At 42.4% G+C, this 22,186-nt stretch overlaps 1 protein-coding gene across 2 annotated transcripts in view; it reads left to right on the top strand.

The window, feature by feature from the left end:
• The window catches only part of aopep (aminopeptidase O (putative)), a 94,844-nt gene that overhangs the window by 58,319 nt on the left and 14,339 nt on the right, over window positions 1-22,186 (top strand). For both annotated transcript variants that reach the window (XM_087811930.1, XM_087811939.1), the window contains exons 12-14: window positions 1,391-1,451; window positions 8,903-8,965; window positions 9,236-9,304. In XM_087811930.1, the coding sequence (XP_087668056.1) occupies window positions 1,391-1,451; window positions 8,903-8,965; window positions 9,236-9,304 (193 nt within the window). The remainder of the gene's footprint in view (window positions 1-1,390; window positions 1,452-8,902; window positions 8,966-9,235; window positions 9,305-22,186) is intronic.

Genomic DNA, 22,186 nt, shown 5'->3' with positions numbered 1-22,186 from the left:
CTGACGTTTTAAACATAATTATTTGTGAATGATTTAAATTTGTTTTTATTGAATAGATTAATTGAATCATTTGTATATTGAAAGATTTAATTTGTTTCATGTCAAGCGACTGGATCGTCAGTCACATGATCGTGTGTGCGTCACATGATTGGCTGACAGGTGGATCAAGTAGCTCAGTGCTCTGTTGGTTTAGTCTGGAGTCACTTTTATAACAACCTTTGTTAATATATAAGAATTTAAGAATTTTAAAAGAATGTGAAATATATTTAATTTAGAAAACGATTAGTTTAATTATTGGATTTAGATTAATGTGTGTGTTAAAATGTGTGTGTGTGTTTTAAAGTGTGTATGTGTTTGTTAAAATGTGTATGTACTTGTTTGTTAGAGTATGTGTTAGTGTTTATTTGCGTGTGTGTTAAGTGTGTACATACGTGTGTGTTAAAGTGTGTATGTACGTGTGTGTTAAAGTGTGTATGTACGTGTGTGTTAAAGTGTGTATGTACGTGTGTGTTAAAGTGTGTATATACGTGTGTATTAAAGTGTGTATGTATGTGTGTGTTATAGTGTGTATGTATGTTTGTGTTAAAGTGTGTGTGTGTGCTAAAATGTGTATATATGTGTGTGTTTAAGTGTGTACATACGTGTGTGTTAAAGTGTTAGTGTGTACGTGCGTGTGTGTTAAAGTGTGTGTGTACGTTTAGTGTGTATGTGCGTGTGTGTAAAAGTATGTGTGTGTTAGTGTGTATGTGCTTGTGTATTAAAGTGTGTACATACGTGTGTGTTAAAGTGTGAATGTATTTGTGTGATTCATTTTGGAAAAAAAAAAATCACATTTTAAATTCAATTGTTAAATAAACTCATTCATTCATTAACAACTGTTTTATCTCGGGGTCACGGGGAGACTGGAGTCTATCCCAGAGTCATAGGGTGAGAGGCAGGGGACACCCTGGACAGGACGCCAGTCTGTCGCACATACTCTCATTCTTCGATATAAAAATTGAATTCAAATATTCTAAAAAAAACTAAACAAAACAACAAAATTTCAATTTTTCAACATGTTCAAATGATTTAATTTTCTCAAGTCACTGATAAACAGAAAAACACTCTGGTTCTGATTCTGGTTCTGGTTCTAGTTCTGGTGTTTCTGGCACGATTTCCTCGCCAACGTCTGAACCTCTCGTGAGATTCTCTCTCTCTTAACTCATCCATTGTGTGTGTTCATGTGTGTGTGTGTGTGTGTGTGTGTGTGTGTGTGTGTGTGTGTGTGTGTGTGTGTGTGTGTTCATGTGTGTGTGTTCCGAGGAGAGGGCGTGTCCAGAAGTTACGAGCCGAGGATTGTCAACGACTGTCATTAACGAGACTCACGTCAACACTTGTGTGTGTTGTGCAGACGAGGCCTGACGTTGACCTCCATCTACTCAGACTGGTTGGATCGACCCGGGATTCCAAAGGTAGGACGAGTTCTCCTGTCAATCAAATCTTTGTTCACTGCGAACCATCGTAAACCTGAATATGATTGTGTTTTTCTGGATTACCATCTGGATCCACGTGACTTTTCAAGGATGTGTAACTCTCTGGCTCATACTGTGTGTGTTGTGCGAGCGAGTTTGGGAACCTTCCATTACAATCCACTGAAGATGTTTGCTAAAAAAAATAATTTTCATTCAGTTGTAAGTGAGATGCTTGGCAGAGGGATTATTACAGTGACTTGGGGAATAATACTACAGTGACTTGGGGAGTATTACTACAGTGACTTGGGGAGTAATACTACAGTGACTTGGGGAGTAATTCTACAGTGACTTGGGGAGTAATACTACAGTGACTTGGGGAGTAATACTACAGTGACTTGGGGAGTAATACTACAGTGACTTGGGGAGTAATACCACAGTGACTTGGGGAGTAATACTACAGTGACTTGGGGAGTAATTCTACAGTGACTTGGGGAGTAATACTACAGTGACTTGGGGAGTAATACTACAGTGACTTGGGGGGTAATACTACAGTGACTTGGGGAGTAATTCTACAGTGACTTGGGGAGTAATACTACAGTGACTTGGGGAGTAATACTACAGTGACTTGGGGAGTAATACTACAGTGACTTTGGGAGTAATACTACAGTGACTTGGGGAGTAATACTACAGTGACTTGGGGAGTAATTCTACAGTGACTTGGGGAGTAATACTTCAGTGACGTGTGGAGTAATACTACAGTGACGTGTGGAGTAATACTACAGTGACTTGCAGAGTAATAATACAGAGACTTATAGAGTAATACTACAGTGACTTGCAGAGTAATAATACAGAGACTTATAGAGTAATACTACAGTGACTTGCAGAGTAATACTACAGAGACTTATCGAGTAATACTACAGTGAGTTGTGGAGTAATACTACAGAGACTTATAGAGTAATACTACAGTGACTTATAGAGTAATACTACAGTGACTTGCAGAGTAATACTACAGAGACTTGCAGAGTAATACTACAGAGACATATAGAGTAATACTACAATGACTTGCGGAGTAATACTACAGAGACTTATAGACTATTACTACAGTGACTTGAAGAGTAGTACTACAGTGACGACTACAGGTTTTTTTATCTTGGAGTTTTATATGGTTTTATTATATTCGTGTTCGTCCTTCATCATCAAACGTTCCCATCAGTTTGATTTTCATTCGATTATTCTTATATTATATTATGATCGAACTGAACTTTTTAGCCAAACATCGAACAACCACTGAAAACGACTTGAAGATTCTACCTTTGATACATTTTTAATTACAATTACAATTAAATTATTTTTTGCTTGTTATAACAATGAATGGATGAGTGAAAACTCACTTTATTGATCTCACTGAAAAATCACATTTTCTAAGAGAAATAGCAAGAAAAAATCTATCTTTCTAAAAAGATAAAATACAAAAATCTAAACCTGATTAATTTCAAAATACAATTTTGTGAAAATAAACATTATCAGAACAAGATTAAATCAAAGTATAATAAAACATTTACAGGAATAAAAACGATGAAATATAGTGTGTAACGTTTTGGCAGTTTTGATAGTTTTTATGATTTAATGTACCTCATGTTGCGCTGCTAAGTTGTGGTGTTTGTCTTTTGTGTGCAGCTGAAAATATTGTGTTAGTTTTGTGTTTTAAAAGTTGATAAAACAGTTGAAGTGACTCAGGATCGACTCGAGCGACGACAAGGCTGCGTAGCACGAGTGTCGCTAACGTGTCGCTAACGTGTCGCTAACGTGCCGCTAACGTGTCGCTAACGTGACGCTCCTCTCGCATCCGTCTCCATGGCAACCCATCCTAATTACTCGCCGCACTCTTGTGCGTCCGAATCTTCACCTCCGGGGCGATGATGTCACCGGAGTCTCGGGGGACGCGGGAGTTTTTTTTTCCGCCGCGTGATTGGACGACGTCTAAAGTGGAGGCTTTTGTGTTTGATGTGCCACTCAGTGGATAATAAGATCAGCAGATCGATGCAAACCTTTTACACTTTTGTTTTTCTTTCTCCAGAGAGGAGGAGAGAAACACTCTCTCTCTCTCTCTCTCCTTCTCTCTCCTTCCCTCCCTCCGTCCATTAGTGGATTCTTGTGGAGAGCCTTGAGTCAAAGACAGGAAGCTGCAGGTCTTGTCGTCAACAATAACACCGGGCGATGTGGGTCGGGCGTGGACCGCGAAGGTCGTCGCGCCGGAGACGCCGGCGTCTGTGATGAGTCAACACTTTAATCCGGCGTCGCCTGGAGTCCAAGATTCGTCCGATGACGTCGTTCAGATTGATGTCCACGGATTTATGGATCGATAGAAATAAACCACATTTTCGTTGGAAAGTTATTTTGTTTACGATATTTCGTCAAATGGGTGAAGAAGAGAGTGCAGACGTGTCTTGCTGCTTCCTCTGTTGAGTTCAATGAGTTTCCTCTGGACACTCAAGTTTCCTCCACGAGTCTAAAAACATGGAGGATCATTCATGACCTTCAGTTTTCCACAGGTTTTCTGTCTTCATGAGACTTTCCAGGGTTTCCTTCTATCCCTCCGTCTGTCCGTCTGGTCAAAAGATTAAAGGAGGAGACTTCTGGGAGAAGACGGAGTTTTGGTCCGTCCCACGTATCCATGGGTCTGCCCCGGGGTCTCCTCCCAGCAGGACCTGAAGTAAAGTTCCTTAAAAAGGTTCTACTTCGAGTCCCTCACAAATGACTGAGATGTTCCAGACAAACTCCCAGAAACACATGTATTTATTTGATAAATACTGCGTAACGATGACAAACACACACAAGTGTGTCGTTCACCACGAGCTGAAGATACACAAGTGTGTCGTTCACCACGAGCTGAAGATACACAAGTGTGTCGTTCACCACGATGACAAACACACACAAGTGTGTCGTTCACCACGAGCTGAAGATACACAAGTGTGTCGTTCACCACGAGCTGAAGATACACAAGTGTGTCGTTCACCACGAGCTGAAGATACACAAGTGTGTCGTTCACCACGATGACAAACACACACAAGTGTGTCGTTCACCACGAGCTGAAGATACACAAGTGTGTCGTTCACCACGAACTGAAGATACACAAGTGTGTCGTTCACCACGAGCTGAAGATACACAAGTGTGTCGTTCACCACGAGCTGAAGATACACACGTGTGTCGTTCACCACGAGCTGAAGATACACAAGTGTGTCGTTCACCACGAGCTGAAGATACACAAGTGTGTCGTTCACCACGAGCTGAAGATACACAAGTGTGTCGTTCACCACGAGCTGAAGATACACAAGTGTGTCTTACACCACAAGCTGAAGATGAACAAGTGTGTTGTTCACCACGAGCTGAAGATACACAAGTGTGTCGTTCACCACGAGCTGAAGATACACAAGTGTGTCGTTCACCACGAGCTGAAGATACACAAGTGTGTCGTTCACCACGAGCTGAAGATACACAAGTGTGTCGTTCACCACGAGCTGAAGATGCACAAGTGTGTCGTTCACCACGATGACAAACACACACAAGTGTGTCGTTCACCACAAGCTGAAGATACACAAGTGTGTCGTTCACCACGAGCTGAAGATACACAAGTGTGTCGTTCACCACGAGCTGAAGATACACAAGTGTGTCGTTCACCACGAGCTGAAGATACACAAGTGTGTCGTTCACCGCGAGCTGAAGATACACAAGTGTGTCTTACACCACAAGCTGAAGATGCACAAGTGTGTTGTTCACCACGAGCTGAAGATACACAAGTGTGTCGTTCACCACGAGCTGAAGATACACAAGTGTGTCGTTCACCACGAGCTGAAGATACACAAGTGTGTCGTTCACCACGAGCTGAAGATACACAAGTGTGTCGTTCACCACGAGCTGAAGATACACAAGTGTGTCGTTCACCACGAGCTGAAGATACACAAGTGTGTCGTTCACCACGAGCTGAAGATACACAAGTGTGTCGTTCACCACGAGCTGAAGATACACAAGTGTGTCGTTCACCACGAGCTGAAGATACACAAGTGTGTCGTTCACCACGAGCTGAAGATACACAAGTGTGTCGTTCACCACGATGACAAACACACACAAGTGTGTCGTTCACCACGAGCTGAAGATACACAAGTGTGTCGTTCACCACGAGCTGAAGATACACAAGTGTGTCGTTCACCACGAGCTGAAGATGCACAAGTGTGTCGTTCACCACGAGCTGAAGATACACAAGTGTGTCGTTCACCACGAGCTGAAGATACACAAGTGTGTCGTTCACCACGAGCTGAAGATACACAAGTGTGTCGTTCACCACGAGCTGAAGATACAAACTCGTTTCATTTATGCTTCACTGACTGTGTTTGTCAAGAGAGACTCGAGCGTCTCCTGAGAGTCTCTGAGTGTCCTTGAGCAACACATGATCGTCTCTGATGAGCAGTTTGACAGCTACTGTGTGTGTGTGTGTGTGTGTGTGTGTGTGTGTGTGTGTGTGTGTGTGTGTGTGTGTGTGTGTGTGTGTGTGTTTATGTCATTTGGTGTATGTGTGTCACTTGTTGGTGTGTGTGTGTTTGTCACTTGGTGTATGTGTGTGTGTGTTTATGTCACTTGGTGTATGTGTGTCACTTGGTGTGTGTGTGTTTGTGTGTGTCATTTGGTGTCTGTGTCACTTAGTGTGTGTCTGTGTCATTTGGTGTGTGTGTGTCACTTGGTGTGTGTGTGTGTCATTTGGTGTCTGTGTGTCACTTGGTGTGTCATTTGGTGTGTGTGTTTGTCATTTGGTGTGTGTGTGTCACTTGGTGTGTGTGTGTGTCATTTGGTGTCTGTGTCACTTGGTGTGTGTCTGTGTCATTTGGTGTGTGTGTGTCACTTGGTGTGTGTGTGTGTCATTTGGTGTCTGTGTGTCACTTGGTGTGTCACTTGGTGTGTGTGTGTGTCATTTGGTGTCTGTGTGTCACTTGGTGTGTGTGTGTGTGTGCCATTTGGTGTCTGTGTGTCACTTGTGTGTGTGTGTGTCATTTGGTGTCTGTGTGTCACATGGTGTGTGTGTGTGTCATTTGGTGTTTGTGTGTCACTTGGTGTGTTCGTGTGTGTGTGTGTTTGTCATTTCATGTACGTGTGTTACTTGGTGTGTGTGTGTGTGTGTGTGTGTTAAAGGCTGGTGTGTGTGTGTGTGTGTTGAAGGCTGGTTGTGTTGTGTGTGTGTTAAAGGCTTGTGTGTGTGTGTGTGTGTGTGTGTGTGTTGAAGGCTGGTTGTGTTGTGTGTGTGTTAAAGGCTTGTGTGTGTGTGTGTGTGTGTGTGTGTGTGTGTGTGTGTGTCTGTGTGTGTGTGTGTGTGTGTGTGTGTGTGTGTGTGTGTGTGTGTGTGTGTTGAAGGCTGGTGTGTGTGTGTGTGTTAAAGGCTTGAGTGCTGCAGTAGATCAGAGTGATGTGAACGTTGCGGTGAAGATTGTGCGACGATAATGACCTGAAGTTTAAATCAAACACAACAACTCGTCACATGATCGTCTTGATTCATCTTCGTGTTCATGTGTCGTTACATTTGTTGAGTTGTGTAACAAGTCTGGTCATGAGCTCCACTGATGTTCTCCATGATTTGATTGAGCACTGACGTGAGGGGTGAGGCGGGTGAGGGGGTGAGGGGGTGAGGGGGTGAGGCGGGTGAGGGGGTGAGGGGGTGAGGGGGTGAGGCGGGTGAGGGGGTGAGGGGGTGAGGCGAGGGAGACAAAAGCTATTCAGGGAACCACAGCAGGATCAGAGCTGTGAGGAATCAAGTTACACAATTGAAGCTTCTGCTCTGGATCTACAGCGACAACTGAGAACCTCACGCTGCTCTTGACCTGAAGATAACATCTGAACCTTCTCTGGGAACACTTGGAGATTTGATAATGTAGCCATTAGCATGAGTGTGTGTTTTACCTCCACTGATATTTGTTTTATTTGATGTATTTGTTGGACTGAGTCTGGTCATCTGGAGGTTTCTGCCTCAAGCTTTGGTGAACATCTGTATAAAAACATTCATGATAGTAACTCAAGTGATTGACATGTTGTTCTTTTGACCCCAAACTAATCCTGACAGAACAACGACAGAGATGGAACATTTAGAATGGATGGATGGATGGATGGATAAATAGATGGATAAATAGATGGATGGATGGATGGATAAATAGATGGATGGATGGATGGATAAATAGATGGAATGATGGATGGATAAATAGATGGAATGATGGATGGATAAATAGATGAAATGATGGATGGAAAGATGGATGGATAGATAAATAGATGGATGGATGGATAAATAGATGGATGGAAAGATGGATGGATGGATGGATAAATAAATGGATGGATGGATAAATAGATGGATGGAAAGATAGATGGATGGATAAATAGATGGATGGATGGATAAATAAATGGATGGATGGATGGATAAATGGATGGATGGATAAATAGATGGATGGATGGATGGATAAATAAATGGATGGATAAATAGATGGATGGATGGATGGATGGATAAATAAATAAATGGATGGATGGTCAAATAAATGGATGGATGGACGTGTGTGTGTAAATAAATGTGAGTATGTGTATACACATGAGTGAGTGTGTGTGTACAAAATGTGTGTGAGTGTGTGTATTTGTGTGTGTTTATACATGTGATTGTGCGTATTTGTGTGTGTATATGTGTGTGTATACGTGTGTATGTGTGTATTGGTGTGTGTAAGTGTGCATATACATGTGAGTGTGTGTGTATATACATGTGAGTGTCTGTATATGTGTGAGTGTGTGTTTATGTGTGTGTACATGTTTGTGTATACACGTGAGTGTGTGTTTTCAAGTGTGTGAGTGTGTGTGTGTATACATGTGTGTATACATACAGTATGTGTGTGTGAATTTGTGTGTGTGTACATATGTGAGTGTGTGTATATGTGTGTGTGTGTATTCATGTGTGTGAGTGTGTGTATACGTGTGTGTATTCAAGTGTGTGAGTGTGTGTATACATATACATGTGTGTGTATTCATGTGTGAGTGTGTGTATACATATACATGTGTGTGTATTCATGTGTGAGTGTGTGTATACATATACATGTGTGTGTATTCATGTGTGACACTAATGTCAGTGCAGCAGCAGCAGGTGATGCATCAGGTCCAGTTTCTCGTCCTTCATTCTCCAGTCAAGTTTTCCGTCATAGGAACAAGTGATCAGCTCCTCCTTTTCCTCCTCCTCCTCCTCTCTGCTCTCCCTCTCTCCCTCTCTCCCTCTCCCTCTCTCTCTCTCTCTCCCTCCCTCTCCCTCTCTCCCTCTCCCTCTCTCTCTCTCTCTCTCTCTCCCTCACTCTCCCTCTCTTCCTCTCTCTCTCACTCCCTCTCTCTCTCTCTCTCTCTCTCTCTCCGTGGCAGGGTTTCACTCTTCTCTCTTCTCTCCTCAGTGTGTGAACGATCGGAGCGTCGTGTGGTCGAGGAGCAGACTGGTGCAGGAAGTCCGAGCCCAGGTAGGAATTCTGGTCTCTCTTCTCTCTCTTCTCTCTCTTCTCTCTCTTCTCTCTCTTCTCTCTCTTCTCTCTCTTCATCTGTTCATCTCTTCCCTCTCTTCGTTTATCTGTCCCTTCATCTCTTCATCTGTTGCACGTCATTCCTGCGTCAGGTCCGACAAGTATTCGCTCGTCAACTTTACAAACTTCCTTCATTCATACGTGACGGGTTCGCATCCTCCGGCCGTCGCCGCCTCTCTCTCTCTCGCTCACGCTCGCTCTCTCCTGCAGGTCGAACGATGGATTCTCTCCGAGGGCAGAAAGCGGAAGCGATGGCAGCCGAAGGTGAAGCACAAAGAGGTAGGACTCAAGTTTGTGTGTGTGTGTCCCTTTAAGAACATTCCTGCAGCTCCACACACTGATGCTCAACTTTTATTGTCAACACAATCAGTGTGTTGTTGTGTCTGCGCGTCCAGACTTCCTCTCACCTCACTGTTTACCCTCCGCCCACATCTTTAACCTCTTAAGAGCTCGTGTGCATCACCACCGTGTGTGTGTGTGTGTGTGTGTGTGTGTGTGTGTGTGTGTGTGTGTGTGTGTGTGGTCGACGTGTGTGTGTGGGCGTCTGTATCCGGGGGGGGGTTACACACACACACACACACACACACAACATTTGGCCACAACATTCCGGGTCGGAAACGTGACCCCGGGAATCTTCTTGAACTTGAGTTCATCGGGTCGTTGCGTCTTCAATGGTCAGAAAAACATCTTGATTTTAGTTTTTATTCATAAATGTTTATTTTTCTTCAAACATGCAAAACAAGTTTAAATTATTGATGTTTTAAAACTAACCTTTTTTTTGTTGAACTCATTAATAATGATTTTTTCTTTACATGTTTATTGCATTTTTATTGAAATTAAATTATTAAAAAAACACATTTTCTTTCATTATTAATATTATTATATTTCCTATTATAATATTTTCATATTTCTACATCTTCTATATTAATAATATTATTATTATTATTATTTATTTTTTTACAGATTTTTTTGTTTTAAAATCCCTTGAATATTATTTGATTATTGTGTTATCACTATTATAATACTTTATAATATATCATTATATATATATATCTTTTCGTATTTCTACACAAGTTTTTTTTATTATTAATTTTTTATGAATTTTTTTGTTTATGTTTATTTTTGGCTGAAAGAATATTTTTACTAAAGTGCAAAATTATATTTTTTCTTTTCTTCTCTGAGCGAATTTATTCATTTTTACTTCAATATTTCAACTTTATATATTTAACTATTCCTCATTTTTAAACTTTAAAAATAATACAAAATATATAATTTTAGTTTCATGAATGTTTTTATTTTCTTCTATGTTTGGTTGAAGATCTTCGAGTCACAAACACTCAAGAAACACAAACACGACTAAGTGCTTGTTTTTCTTTCATCGTCTTCAGAGGAAACTAATGTCTTCAGCTCTTGTGTGTGTCTGTGTGTGTGTATGTGTATGTGTGTGGTAACGTGTGTCTGTGTGTGTAGACGCATGAACACACGTGTGTGTTTGTTGTAAATTGTGTTGAGCAGGAACACACACGTGTGTGTTTGTGCTAACTTTTGTGTGTGTGTGTGTAGATGCTTGAACACACACGTGTGTGTTTGTTGTAACTTGTGTTGAGCAGGAGCACACGTGTGTGTGTTTGTGTTAACTTGTGTGTGTGTGTGTAGACGCAGGAACACACACGTAAGTGTTTGGGTAACTTGTTTGTTTGTTAACGCAGGAACACGTGTGTGTGTGTGTGTGTGTGTGTGTGTGTGTGTGTGTGTGTGTGTGTGTGTGTGTGTGTGTGTGTGTGTGTGTGTGTGTGTGTGTGTGTGTGTGTGTGTGTGTGTGTGTGTGTGTGTGTGTGTGTGTGTGTGTGTTTGTGGTAACGTGTGTGTGTGTGTGTAGATGCAGGAACACAAACGTGTGTGTTTGGGGTAACTTGTGTGTTTGTTAACGCAGGAACACATGTGTGTGTGTGTTTGTGGTAACTTGTGTGTGTGTGTTGACGCAGGAACACGTGTGTGTTTGTGGTAACTTATGTGTGTATAGAAGCAGGAACACATGTGTGTGTGTTTTTGGTGACTTGAGTGTGTGTAGATCATGAACACGTGTGTGTTTGTGGTGACTTGTGTGTGTTGAGCATGAACACGTGTGTGTTTGTGGTGACTTGTGTGTGTAGATCATGAATACGTGTGTGTTTGTGGTAACTTGTGTGTGTAGATCATGAACACGTGTGTGTTTGTGGTAACTTATGTGTGTAGATCATGAACACGTGTGTGTTTGTGGTAAATTGTGTGTGTAGATCATGAACACGTGTGTGTTTGTGGTGACTTGTGTGTGTTGAGCATGAACACGTGTGTGTTTGTGGTGACTTGTGTGTGTAGATCATGAACACGTGTGTGTTTGTGGTAACTTGTGTGTGTAGATCATGAACACGTGTGTGTTTGTGGTGACTTGTGTGTGTAGATCATGAACACGTGTGTGTTTGTGGTGACTTGTGTGTGTAGATCATGAACACGTGTGTGTTTGTGGTGACTAGTGTGTGTAGATCATGAACACGTGTGTGTTTGTGGTAACTTGTGTGTGTAGATCATGAACATGTGTGTGTTTGTGGTAACTTGTGTGTGTAGATCATGAACACGTGTGTGTTTGTGGTAACGAGCGTCTCCAGGGTCTGATCCTCCTTCACTCACTAATTGACTCTCAGTCTCACGAGCGTCGCTCACTTCCTGATGTCGTCCATGATGACGAGTCATGTGACGTCTGTCTGACGACGTGAGTGTTTTGACATGAACTAGATTGATGGAAAGATTGATTGATCGATTGATAGGTTTGATCAGGATTGAAGAGAAGCGGCTGCTGATGGTGCGTTCAAGGACCTCCTGTCACATGACGTCACTTTATTCGTTAGTTTGTTGATGATTTGACCGGAAATGTTCACTTTCATCACAAACGTTTATGTTGTTTTATTTCTTGAAAATTCAGGATTAGTAGTTTCAATGAAATATAGTAATAAATTACATTTATTTTTATAGTTTAATTCGATTATTTGAGATTATTAAAACTTCAGAAATGTATTTATTAACTTCAATTATTAATATTTTGTTTTGTATTTGGAATTTTTAAGGAGTTAAAAAATAATAATAATTGAAAACCATTATTTTCACAATATTCTCTAAATAAGTTACATTTTCTTTGATTTTATTTCAGATCCAGAGAAATGTAGCTTTGAAACGTTCGAACACAAATACTTGAGATTTGGTTGTTTTTTCCTTTAAAAACTATGGTTTGTTTGGAGAGTTTTATTGTTTTCGTGGTGAAACTCATGATGTCGAAGCTTCACTTGAGCGTCTGTGTTTACAAGGCGTCGTGACGGCAGTGAAGCTCTTCCTGTGGGGGAGGAGGGGGGAGGAGGGGGGAGGAGGGGGGAGGAGGGGGAGTGTAATGACCCGGGCGGGCGACAATAGTGAGGGAGGCGAGTGGACGGATGGAGAGAGGGAGTCTGGGGGAGGAGGTCAGCGTTTGAAGTCGCGCCATAAAAGCGTCGGTGAAAGGAAACATGAAGTGACCCCCTGGCACCTCCACACTCGCCCTCTCCCCCCTCCTCACCCTCACCCTCCTCCCCCTCATCTACATCTCGCCTCCCTTTGTTTCACCGTCCTGTGATGGACCAGGTGTGTTTTATAGAAGCTCTTAGTGGACTTCAAACACCAGCAGCAGCTCTCACCCTCCTCACCCTCCTCACCCTCCTCACCCCTTCTTACTCTCCCTCACCCTCCTCACTCTCCTCACTCCTCCTAACTCCTTCTCCCTCACCCTCCTCAGACCATCTGACCCTCCTCACCCCATCTCACACTCCTCCTCACCCCTCCTCACCCCTTATTACTCTCCCTCACCCTCCTCACCCCATCTCACTCCTCCTCACCCCATCTCACCCTCCTCACTCCTCCTCACCCCATCTCACCCTCCTCACCCCATCTCACCCTCCTCACCCCATCTCACTCCTCCTCACCCCATCTCACTCCTCCTCACTCCTCCTCACCCCATCTCACCCTCCTCACCCCATCTCACCCTCCTCACCCCATCTCACTCCTCCTCACCCCATCTCACCCTCCTCACCCCATCTCACTCCTCCTCACCCCATCTCACCCTCCTCAACCTCCTCACCCCATCTCACCCTCCTCACTCCTCCTCACCCCATCTCACTCCTCCTCACCCCATCTCACCCTCCTCACCCCTCCTCACCCCATCTCACCCTCCTCACTCCTCCTCACTCCTCCTCACCCCATCTCACCCTCCTCACCCCATCTCACCCCATCTCACCCTCCTCACTCCTCCTCACCCCATCTCACCCTCCTCACCCCATCTCACCCTCCTCACCCCATCTCACCCCATCTCACCCTCCTCACTCCTCCTCACCCCATCTCACCCTCCTCACCCCATCTCACCCTCCTCACTCCTCCTCACCTGACTCTTGGTTGACCTGAGGTCTGTGAAGGTTCAGTTTACATTGTAGCCATTAGCTCGTGAAGACTCACCAGTATCTGGTGTTGGTTCTGAAGTCGTCTTGAAACCTGATCTTCTGTCATCGATCGAGATGATCGTGATGATGTCCATTGATTCTGGAAACATCTTCGTTGTGATACTTGATCTTCTCCAGCGTTAATGGCTACGAGCTGAAATGTTGCTCCTCAGAGCTCCGTGGCTTCACTCTTCACTCTTCTCTCTTCTCTCTTCACTCTTCACTCTTCACTCTTCACTCTTCACTCTTCACTCTTCACTCTTCACTCTTCACTCTTCACTCTTCACTCTTCACTCTTCTCTCTTCTCTCTTCTCTCTTCTCTCTTCTCTCTTCACTCTTCACTCTTCACTCTTCACTCTTCACTCTTCACTCTTCTCTCTTCACTCTTCACTCTTCACTCTTCACTCTTCACTCTTCTCTCTTCTCTCTTCACTCTTCACTCTTCACTCTTCACTCTTCACTCTTCTCTCTTCTCTCTTCTCTCTTCTCTCTTCACTCTTCACTCTTCACTCTTCACTCTTCACTCTTCACTCTTCTCTCTTCACTCTTCACTCTCCTCTCTTCACTCTTCACTCTTCACTCTTCACTCTTCACTCTTCACTCTTCACTCTTCACTCTTCACTCTTCACTCTTCTCTCTTCTCTCTTCTCTCTTCACTCTTCTCTCTTCTCTCTTCTCTCTTCACTCTTCTCTCTTCTCTCTTCACTCTTCACCCTTCACCCTTCACTCTTCACTCTTCTCTCTTCACTCTTCACTCTTCACTCTTCACTCTTCACTCTTCACTCTTCACTCTTCACTCTTCACTCTTCTCTCTTCACTCTTCTCTCTTCTCTCTTCTCTCTTCTCTCTTCTCTCTTCACTCTTCTCTCTTCTCTCTTCACTCTTCACCCTTCACTCTTCACTCTTCACTCTTCTCTCTTCACTCTTCACTCTTCACTCTTCACTCTTCACTCTTCTCTCTTCACTCTTCACTCTTCTCTCTTCTCTCTTCACTCTTCTCTCTTCACTCTTCACTCTTCACTCTTCACTCTTCTCTCTTCTCTCTTCTCTCTTCTCTCTTCTCTCTTCTCTCTTCTCTCTTCACTCTTCACTCTTCACTCTTCACTCTTCACTCTTCACTCTTCTCTCTCCTCCTCGACTCGTTGTTGTCACGAGGACCTGAGACCTCGACGAGGAGAGGAACTCTTTAAAAATCATTAAGTTGTGAAAATATTCTGATCGATTATTTTTTAAAACTAAAACTATCATCGTGTAAAGTTTCTTCAAAAACAGTGTTTGGATAAAAACACAAACTGATAGTTTAACTGAAGTTGAACTGGTCAGTGAACGCATCACCAGATGACACTTTGTTCAGGCCTCGGTTGTTTATAAAGTTATATTTAAACGTCTTTCTGTCGTCAGTGATTCATGATCCGATGAATCAAGGATGAGCAGGAAGTCCAGGAAGTCGAAGGAAATGATCGTTTCCAGAACTGACTCGTCACAGACTGACAGGAGATTAATGTGTGTTTCAGTGTGTGTGTGTGGCTGTGTGTGTGGCTGTGTGTGTTACAGTGTGTGTGGCTGTGTGTGTTACAATATGTGTGTTACAGCGTGTGTGGCTGTGTGTGTTACAATGTGTTACAATGTGTGAGGCTGTGTGTGTTACAATGGGTGTGGCTGTGTGTTTCAGTATGTGTATGGCTGTGTGTGTGTTTCAGTGTGTGTTACAATGGGTGTGTTACAATGTGTGTGGCTGTGTGTGTTTCAGTGTGTGTTGCAGTGTGTGTTACAATGTGGGTTTCAGTGTGTGTTACAATGTGTGTTGCTGTTTGTGGTGCTGTGTATTTTACAATGTGTGTTTCAGTGTGTGTTACAATGTGGGTTTCAGTGTGTGTTACAATGTGTGTTGCCGTTTGTGGTGCTGTGTATTTTACAATGTGTGTTGCAGTGTGTGTTACAATGTGTGTTGCTGTGTCTATTACAGTGAGTGTTGCAGTGTGTGTTACAATGTGTGTTGCTGTGTCTGTGGCTGTGTGTGTTGCAGTGTGTGTTACAATCTGTGTTACAGAGTGTGTTGCTGTGTGTGTCGGGTGCTTCTGTCTCTCAGCAACATGAGTTCAAAGGTCGATCTAGGTTCAGATTAAACTGATGTTACACAACTTTGACTCTGAAGATGTTTCTACCATCATGACTGAAAACACTAAAGTTGTCTTCACTTCGTTGTGTCAAGGTTGTGTTACCAGCCAGACTCTCTTTGTGTTCAAACATTTGACTGTGTAAGTTCGTACACTCAAAGATCTTGGGATAAACAAATGTGTACAGACTGAAGTGTTACACAAATATTGTGAGTTTTTCGAATAGTGTGTCTTGACTTTGTGAAAGTGTAATAGTTTAAAATGTTTCAAATACAAACGTCTTTCATCTATGACCTCATTCAAATCATGGAAATATAAACATCAAGTATTGTGTGAGTACAACTACACTTAGTGACTCTTCTTCAGGTGCAAGAATGACTTCAATTAAGAAGCAAAGTTTAAGACGTTAATCATTGTTTCATTTTTCTTTTCATCTTTGTTTTTAACTTGTCGTTCCTGTTTTTTATCTAATCGATCATTTTCAACATTCACGAAAATATCCTGTGAGTCAAATTAAAAGCTTTTGCAGTAGAAGAGTGTGTTTGTCAAGAGTGTGTTGATGTGTATCACAATACAAGGATATGATATATAGTGATACTGTAGTAACAAGTATATATGTGTAGTATTGTCCAGTACTTGACTCTGGTGGTGTGATAGTGTAGTCACAAGTATATATGTGTAGTATTGTCCAGTACTTGACTCTGGTGTTGTGATAGTGTAGTAACAAGTATATATGTGTAGTATTGTCCAGTACTTGACTCTGGTGTTGTGATAGTGTAGTAACAAGTATATATGTGTAGTATTGTCCAGTACTTGACTCTGGTGTTGTGATACTGTAGTAACAAGTATATATGTGTAGTATTGTCCAGTACTTGACTCTGGTGTTGTGATAGTGTAGTCACAAGTATATATGTGTAGTATTGTCCAGTACTTGACTCTGGTGTTGTGATAGTGTAGTAACAAGTATATATGTGTAGTATTGTCCAGTACTTGACTCTGGTGTTGTGATAGTGTAGTAACAAGTATATATGTGTAGTATTGTCCAGTACTTGACTCTGGTGTTGTGATAGTGTAGTAACAAGTATATATGTGTAGTATTGTCCAGTACTTGACTCTGGTGTTGTGATAGTGTAGTAACAAGTATATATGTGTAGTATTGTCCAGTACTTGACTCTGGTGTTGTGATAGTGTAGTAACAAGGATATATGTGTAGTATTGTCCAGTACTTGACTCTGGTGTTGTGATAGTGTAGTAACAAGTATATATGTGTAGTATTGTCCAGTACTTGACTCTGGTGTTGTGATAGTGTAGTAACAAGTATATATGTGTAGTATTGTCCAGTACTTGACTCTGGTGTTGTAGTATTTACAGACCACATGACTCTTGACGAAGTCGTAACGACTTTCATTTGTTTTCAAACCAAAATATGTCCAAACATCAGCTTTAAAAGCTGCTGGAGTCACTGTATCCTCTCGTCCTCAGTCATCAATCTTCCTTTAGCTGCGGAGGACGTAACGACTGCTGCCAACTAGAGGCTTGAAGTTTAATTGCAACACAAAAATGAAAAGACGCTGTAAATATATGTCCACACATGATTCCATGTCTGAACATCAGACCCGACTGATGGATCAGTGAGAACAGACCCTAAGAACACTCTCACCTGCAGCAGGTGTCGTCAGTGAGACACAAGTGTGTGAGTCTTCGTTCAAGCATCATGTTGTGCAGCAGCTGTTGTTAAAGAGCTGATTGTGTTGAATCCATGAACCAGACACTGCAGTGATGAACCCTCGAGCAAGGCAGGATCCTAACCATGCTTTGAAGTTTCTATCGACGTTCATCGTCGTGTGTTGATGGAGGTTCATGTTTATACCAACAAACACTGATGCTAACTGTTAGCATCATTGTTTGTTGGTTTAAACACTGATGCTAACTGTTAGCATCATTGTTTGTTGGTTTAAACACTGATGCTAACAGTTAGCATCAGTGTTTGTTGGTTTAAACACTGATGCTAACTGTTAGCATCATTGTTTGTTGGTTTAAACACTGATGCTAACTGTTAGCATCAGTGTTTGTTGGTTTAATGTTTCTGTGTACATCGGGATGTTTGTGTGTAGATGGAAAATGTAGATGTTTGTGTAGATGGAAAATGTAGATGTTTGTGTAAATGGAAAATGGAGATGTTGTGTAGATGGAGATGTTTGTGTAGATGGAACATGGAGTTTGTTTGTGTAGATGGAAAATGGAGATGTTGTGTAGATGGAGATGTTTGTGTAGATGGAAAATGGAGATGTTTGTGTGTACATAGAGATGTTTGTGTAGGTGGAGATGTTTGTGTGTAGATGGACGATAGAGATGTATGTGTGTAGATGGAGATGTTTGTGTGTACATAGAGATGTTTGTGTAGATGGGAGATGGAGATATTTGTGAGGATGGAGATGTTTGTGTAGATGGAAGATGGAGATGTTTGTGTAGATGGAAGATGGAGATGTTTGTGTAGATGGAAGATGGAGATATTTGTGTAGATGGAGACATTTCTGTAGATGGAAGATGGATATATTTGTGTAGATGGAGACATTTGTGTAGATGGAGATATTTGTGTGTAGATGGAGATGTTTGTGTAGATGGAAGTTGAAGATGTTTGTGTAGATGGAGATGCTTGTGTAGATGAAAGATGAAGATGTTTGTGTAGATGGAAGATGACGATGTTTGTGCAGATGGAGATGTTTGTGTAGATGAAAGATGAAGATGTTTGTGTAGATGAAATATGAAGATGTTTGTGTAGATGGAGATGTTTGTGTAGATGAAAGATGAAGATGTTTGTGTAGATGGAAGATGAAGATGTTTGTGTAGATGGAAGATGAAGATGTTTGTGTAGATGAAAGATAAAGATGTTTGTGTAGATGGAAGATGGAGATGTTTGTGTAGATGGAAGATGGAGATATTTGTGTAGATGAAAGATAAAGATGTTTGTGTAGATGGAAGATGAAGATGTTTGTGTAGATGGAAGATGAAGATGTTTGTGTAGATGAAAGATAAAGATGTTTGTGTAGATGGAAGATGACGATGTTTGTGTAGATGGAGATGCTTGTGTAGATGGAAGATCAAGATGTTTGTGTAGATGGAGATGTTTGTGTAGATGGAAGATGAAGATGTTTGTGTAGATGGAAGATGTTTGTGTAACAGGAATGTGTCTCTAATGAGTGTGAGCAGGTACAGTCGGCCCAGCATGTGTTTGTCAATCACTCAGCAGCAGCTCTTGTTGTTCGGGGTCACATGAAGGTCACAGGTCTGTCTGGACTCACTCTGGGACTGGTGTCTGTGTGTTGTGCAGGCGAGTGTCGACTGTTGAGATGAGCAGCCGTGAAGAGAGTCTTCATGTTGTGTCGTGACACCAGTTGTGTAGCAGAGAAAACATCTACAGTTTGGATGAGGAGACATCAGGACACACACACAGATCAGACGTTCACGTGGTGAAGATGTTTGATGGTCAGGATTCTGGTTCCGGTGACTCACGGGTCTCGTTGTTGACCCGGTATGAGAAGGACTCTGATCACGTGATCAGCGTCTCACAGCTGCTCCGGCATCTGTCAGAGATCTGGAGCGACGCTCCTGAAATGTGGCGCACACACACACATGGACGAACAAAGACATGTGTTGTTCGGCAACACAACTCACGCATGCAGAGACTCACACAGGAACCTCCCGAGTCTGACCTTTATCGTCCGGGAGTCGTTTATTGACGAGAGCTTCACGTCCTCGTTCCACTAGAAACTGAACCGACAACCTTTTTAGTCTCGACTCGAGTTTTTGTTCTCGTTTCATGTTTTTTTCATCCTGTGATCGATCGATCAACGTATTGATTCAGTCAACAAGTGGAAGTGTTGGTTTGTAACGAGCGGTTTGTTCGCCTCCGGACGGGAAAATGTTCCGACCAGTTAATAATTCACCTCAGAATTTCCTGCTCGACCGAACCGAGGAGTTTGAGCCTCAGATTGAAAGATGAATATTTCAGCTGCTGTGACTCGTGCTTCAATATTCTTGTTAGTGACGGAGGAGCCGAGGTCGCAGGTTCCATTCCAGGAAACAGTTGCTCATCAACATGAATGTGTTCACGTGATAGTTTTAAACACATCGTTATGGAATTTATGTTTTTAAAATAAAGTTTGTATTTATTTCTCATCAAAGAATCGTTTGAATAATAACAAAGTTATTTTGAGTCGAGATTTTCAGTTTGGTTCTATATTTACTCAGATTCAATTGAAGTGTAGATTTATTAGTTTTAAGGGAATATTTATATTATTTTAATTGTAAATTTATATTCATGATCACATTTAAACATTGAATAGGTTTAAACTAAAGTAAAACTGCTTCTCTTTCTAGAGTCCTTTAGATCTTCATCACCGGCGCGAGGGTAGCTAGGAGTCGGCGCGAGGGTAGCTAGGAGTCGGCCCGAGGGTAGCTGGGAGTCGGCGCGAGGGTAGCTAGGAGTCGGCGCGAGGGTAGCTAGGAGTCGGCCCGAGGGTAGCTGGGAGTCGGCGCGAGGGTAGCTGGGAGTCGGCGCGAGGGTAGCTGGGAGTCGGCGCGAGGGTAGCTCGGAGTCGGCGCGAGGGTAGCTGGGAGTCGGCGCGAGGGTAGCTAGGAGACGGCGCGAGGGTAGCTAGGAGTCGGCGCGAGGGTAGCTAGGAGACGGCGCGAGGGTAGCTAGGAGTCGGCGCGAGGGTAGCTAGGAGTCGGCGCGAGGGTAGCTAGGAGAAGGCGCGAGGGTAGCTAGGAGTCTGCGCGAGGGTAGCTAGGAGACGGCGCGAGGGTAGCTGGGAGTCGGCGCGAGGGTAGCTAGGAGACGGCGCGAGGGTAGCTAGGAGTCGGCGCGAGGGTAGCTAGGAGACGGCGCGAGGGTAGCTAGGAGTCGGCGCGAGGGTAGCTAGGAGTCGGCGCGAGGGTAGCTAGGAGAAGGCGCGAGGGTAGCTAGGAGTCTGCGCGAGGGTAGCTAGGAGACGGCGCGAGGGTAGCTAGCAGTCAGTGCGAGGGTAGCTAGGAGTCTGCGCGAGGGTAGCTAGGAGTCGGTGTGAGCTCACGTCAAGTTATCATGTGACCTCACGTCAAGTTATCATGTGACCTCAGGTCAAGGCATCATGTGACCTCAAGTCATCATATGACCTCACGTCAGCATGAACCTGATCAAAGCTGCTGCTTGTTGAGCAAAGAGAACAAACAAGTCTTTGTTTTCACCACAAACAACGTTAGCGACTCTTATTGTCGGCGAGTAATGACATCATCGCCGGCTAAGGAGGTCGTAGGTCATCCAGTCGAGATGAGGTCAAAAAGGTCCACGGAGTTATCAATAATTTTTAATGATCTTAAATATTTTTTCTCATTATTACATTAATTTATGTTTAAACTTCAAACCTTTTCTTTTCTCTCACGACAAATCACTGCGTCATCTGCAAACATCATCGTCACAAGATCTTCAGCCAAATCCATCGACACATTGACCCTCATCATCTGGAGAGTTTACGACAAGTGACGAGTCGAAGAAGATGTTTTTATTTCTTTATTTTCTTCTTCTTTTTCTTATACTTCTTCATTTTCTTCTTCCTCTTCATTTTATTCTTCTTCTTCTCTTTCTCTTTCTCCTTCTCCTTCTGTTGTTCCGCTGATGTCGTCCCATCAGAGTCATGTGACGCGTGATAACCTTTCAGCTCGAGTCGCTTCAGTTCATTACCTGAGATTGTTTCCAGGATCTATGATGTCAGCGAGTCTCGTTTATTCCGCCGTGTTTCCTTCCTTTGCTCCGTTAACACGTTTATAGCTTCGATATTTATAGACGAGAGATTGATGGACGTCATACGTGCACAGAGTCAACATACGAGACTTGAACCTTCACGGGTTCACATCACGTGTCGATGCGTTCAGAGAGAAACACTGTAACAATGTTGTTATTATTCTTTGAATTAATGCATTAAAACTATATTCTTCTTATTATAATTCAATTAAAAACATTGTTGATAACATTTAAAATCATTTACAATAATTACATTTAAAAAACATTAAATAATTCAATTAAAAACATGATTCATATTTAAAATAAAAACATTTGTCATAATGAATTAAAATTAAAAACATGTATTATTGAATTAAAATAATTTAAAATGTTTATTATAACGACATCAAACATATTTATAATAATTACATACATTTAAACATGTACAATAATATGTAATAACAATAATAAATACGTTTCTAAATATTTATATAAAATTATTCTTGTTTTTGTGTAAAACAAAGATCGAGACGATCTCGACTTCCTTCGATCTTCACGATCGTCCAGACTTTCATCTCTGACTCGCAGTAGAAGCTTCAAAAAATTGTTCCGCCTGCACCTTCTTCTTTGCCTCCTTCACGTCATTGTTCCGTCACAGCTTCTGCTGCTTCTCGTTCGTCACATGAACGTCTCCAACAATCACTGGTTCAACTGAAGCTCAACAATCACTGGTTCAACTGAAGCTCCAACAATCACTGGTTCAACTGAAGCTCAACAATGAACGTC

The sequence above is a fragment of the Callionymus lyra genome, chromosome 1 (assembly GCF_982586985.1).
Source record: "Callionymus lyra chromosome 1, fCalLyr1.hap1.1, whole genome shotgun sequence".
NCBI lineage: Eukaryota > Metazoa > Chordata > Actinopteri > Syngnathiformes > Callionymidae > Callionymus > Callionymus lyra.
The sequence above is the reverse complement of the archived record's forward strand: the minus strand, read 5'-3'. Positions and strand labels throughout refer to the sequence as shown.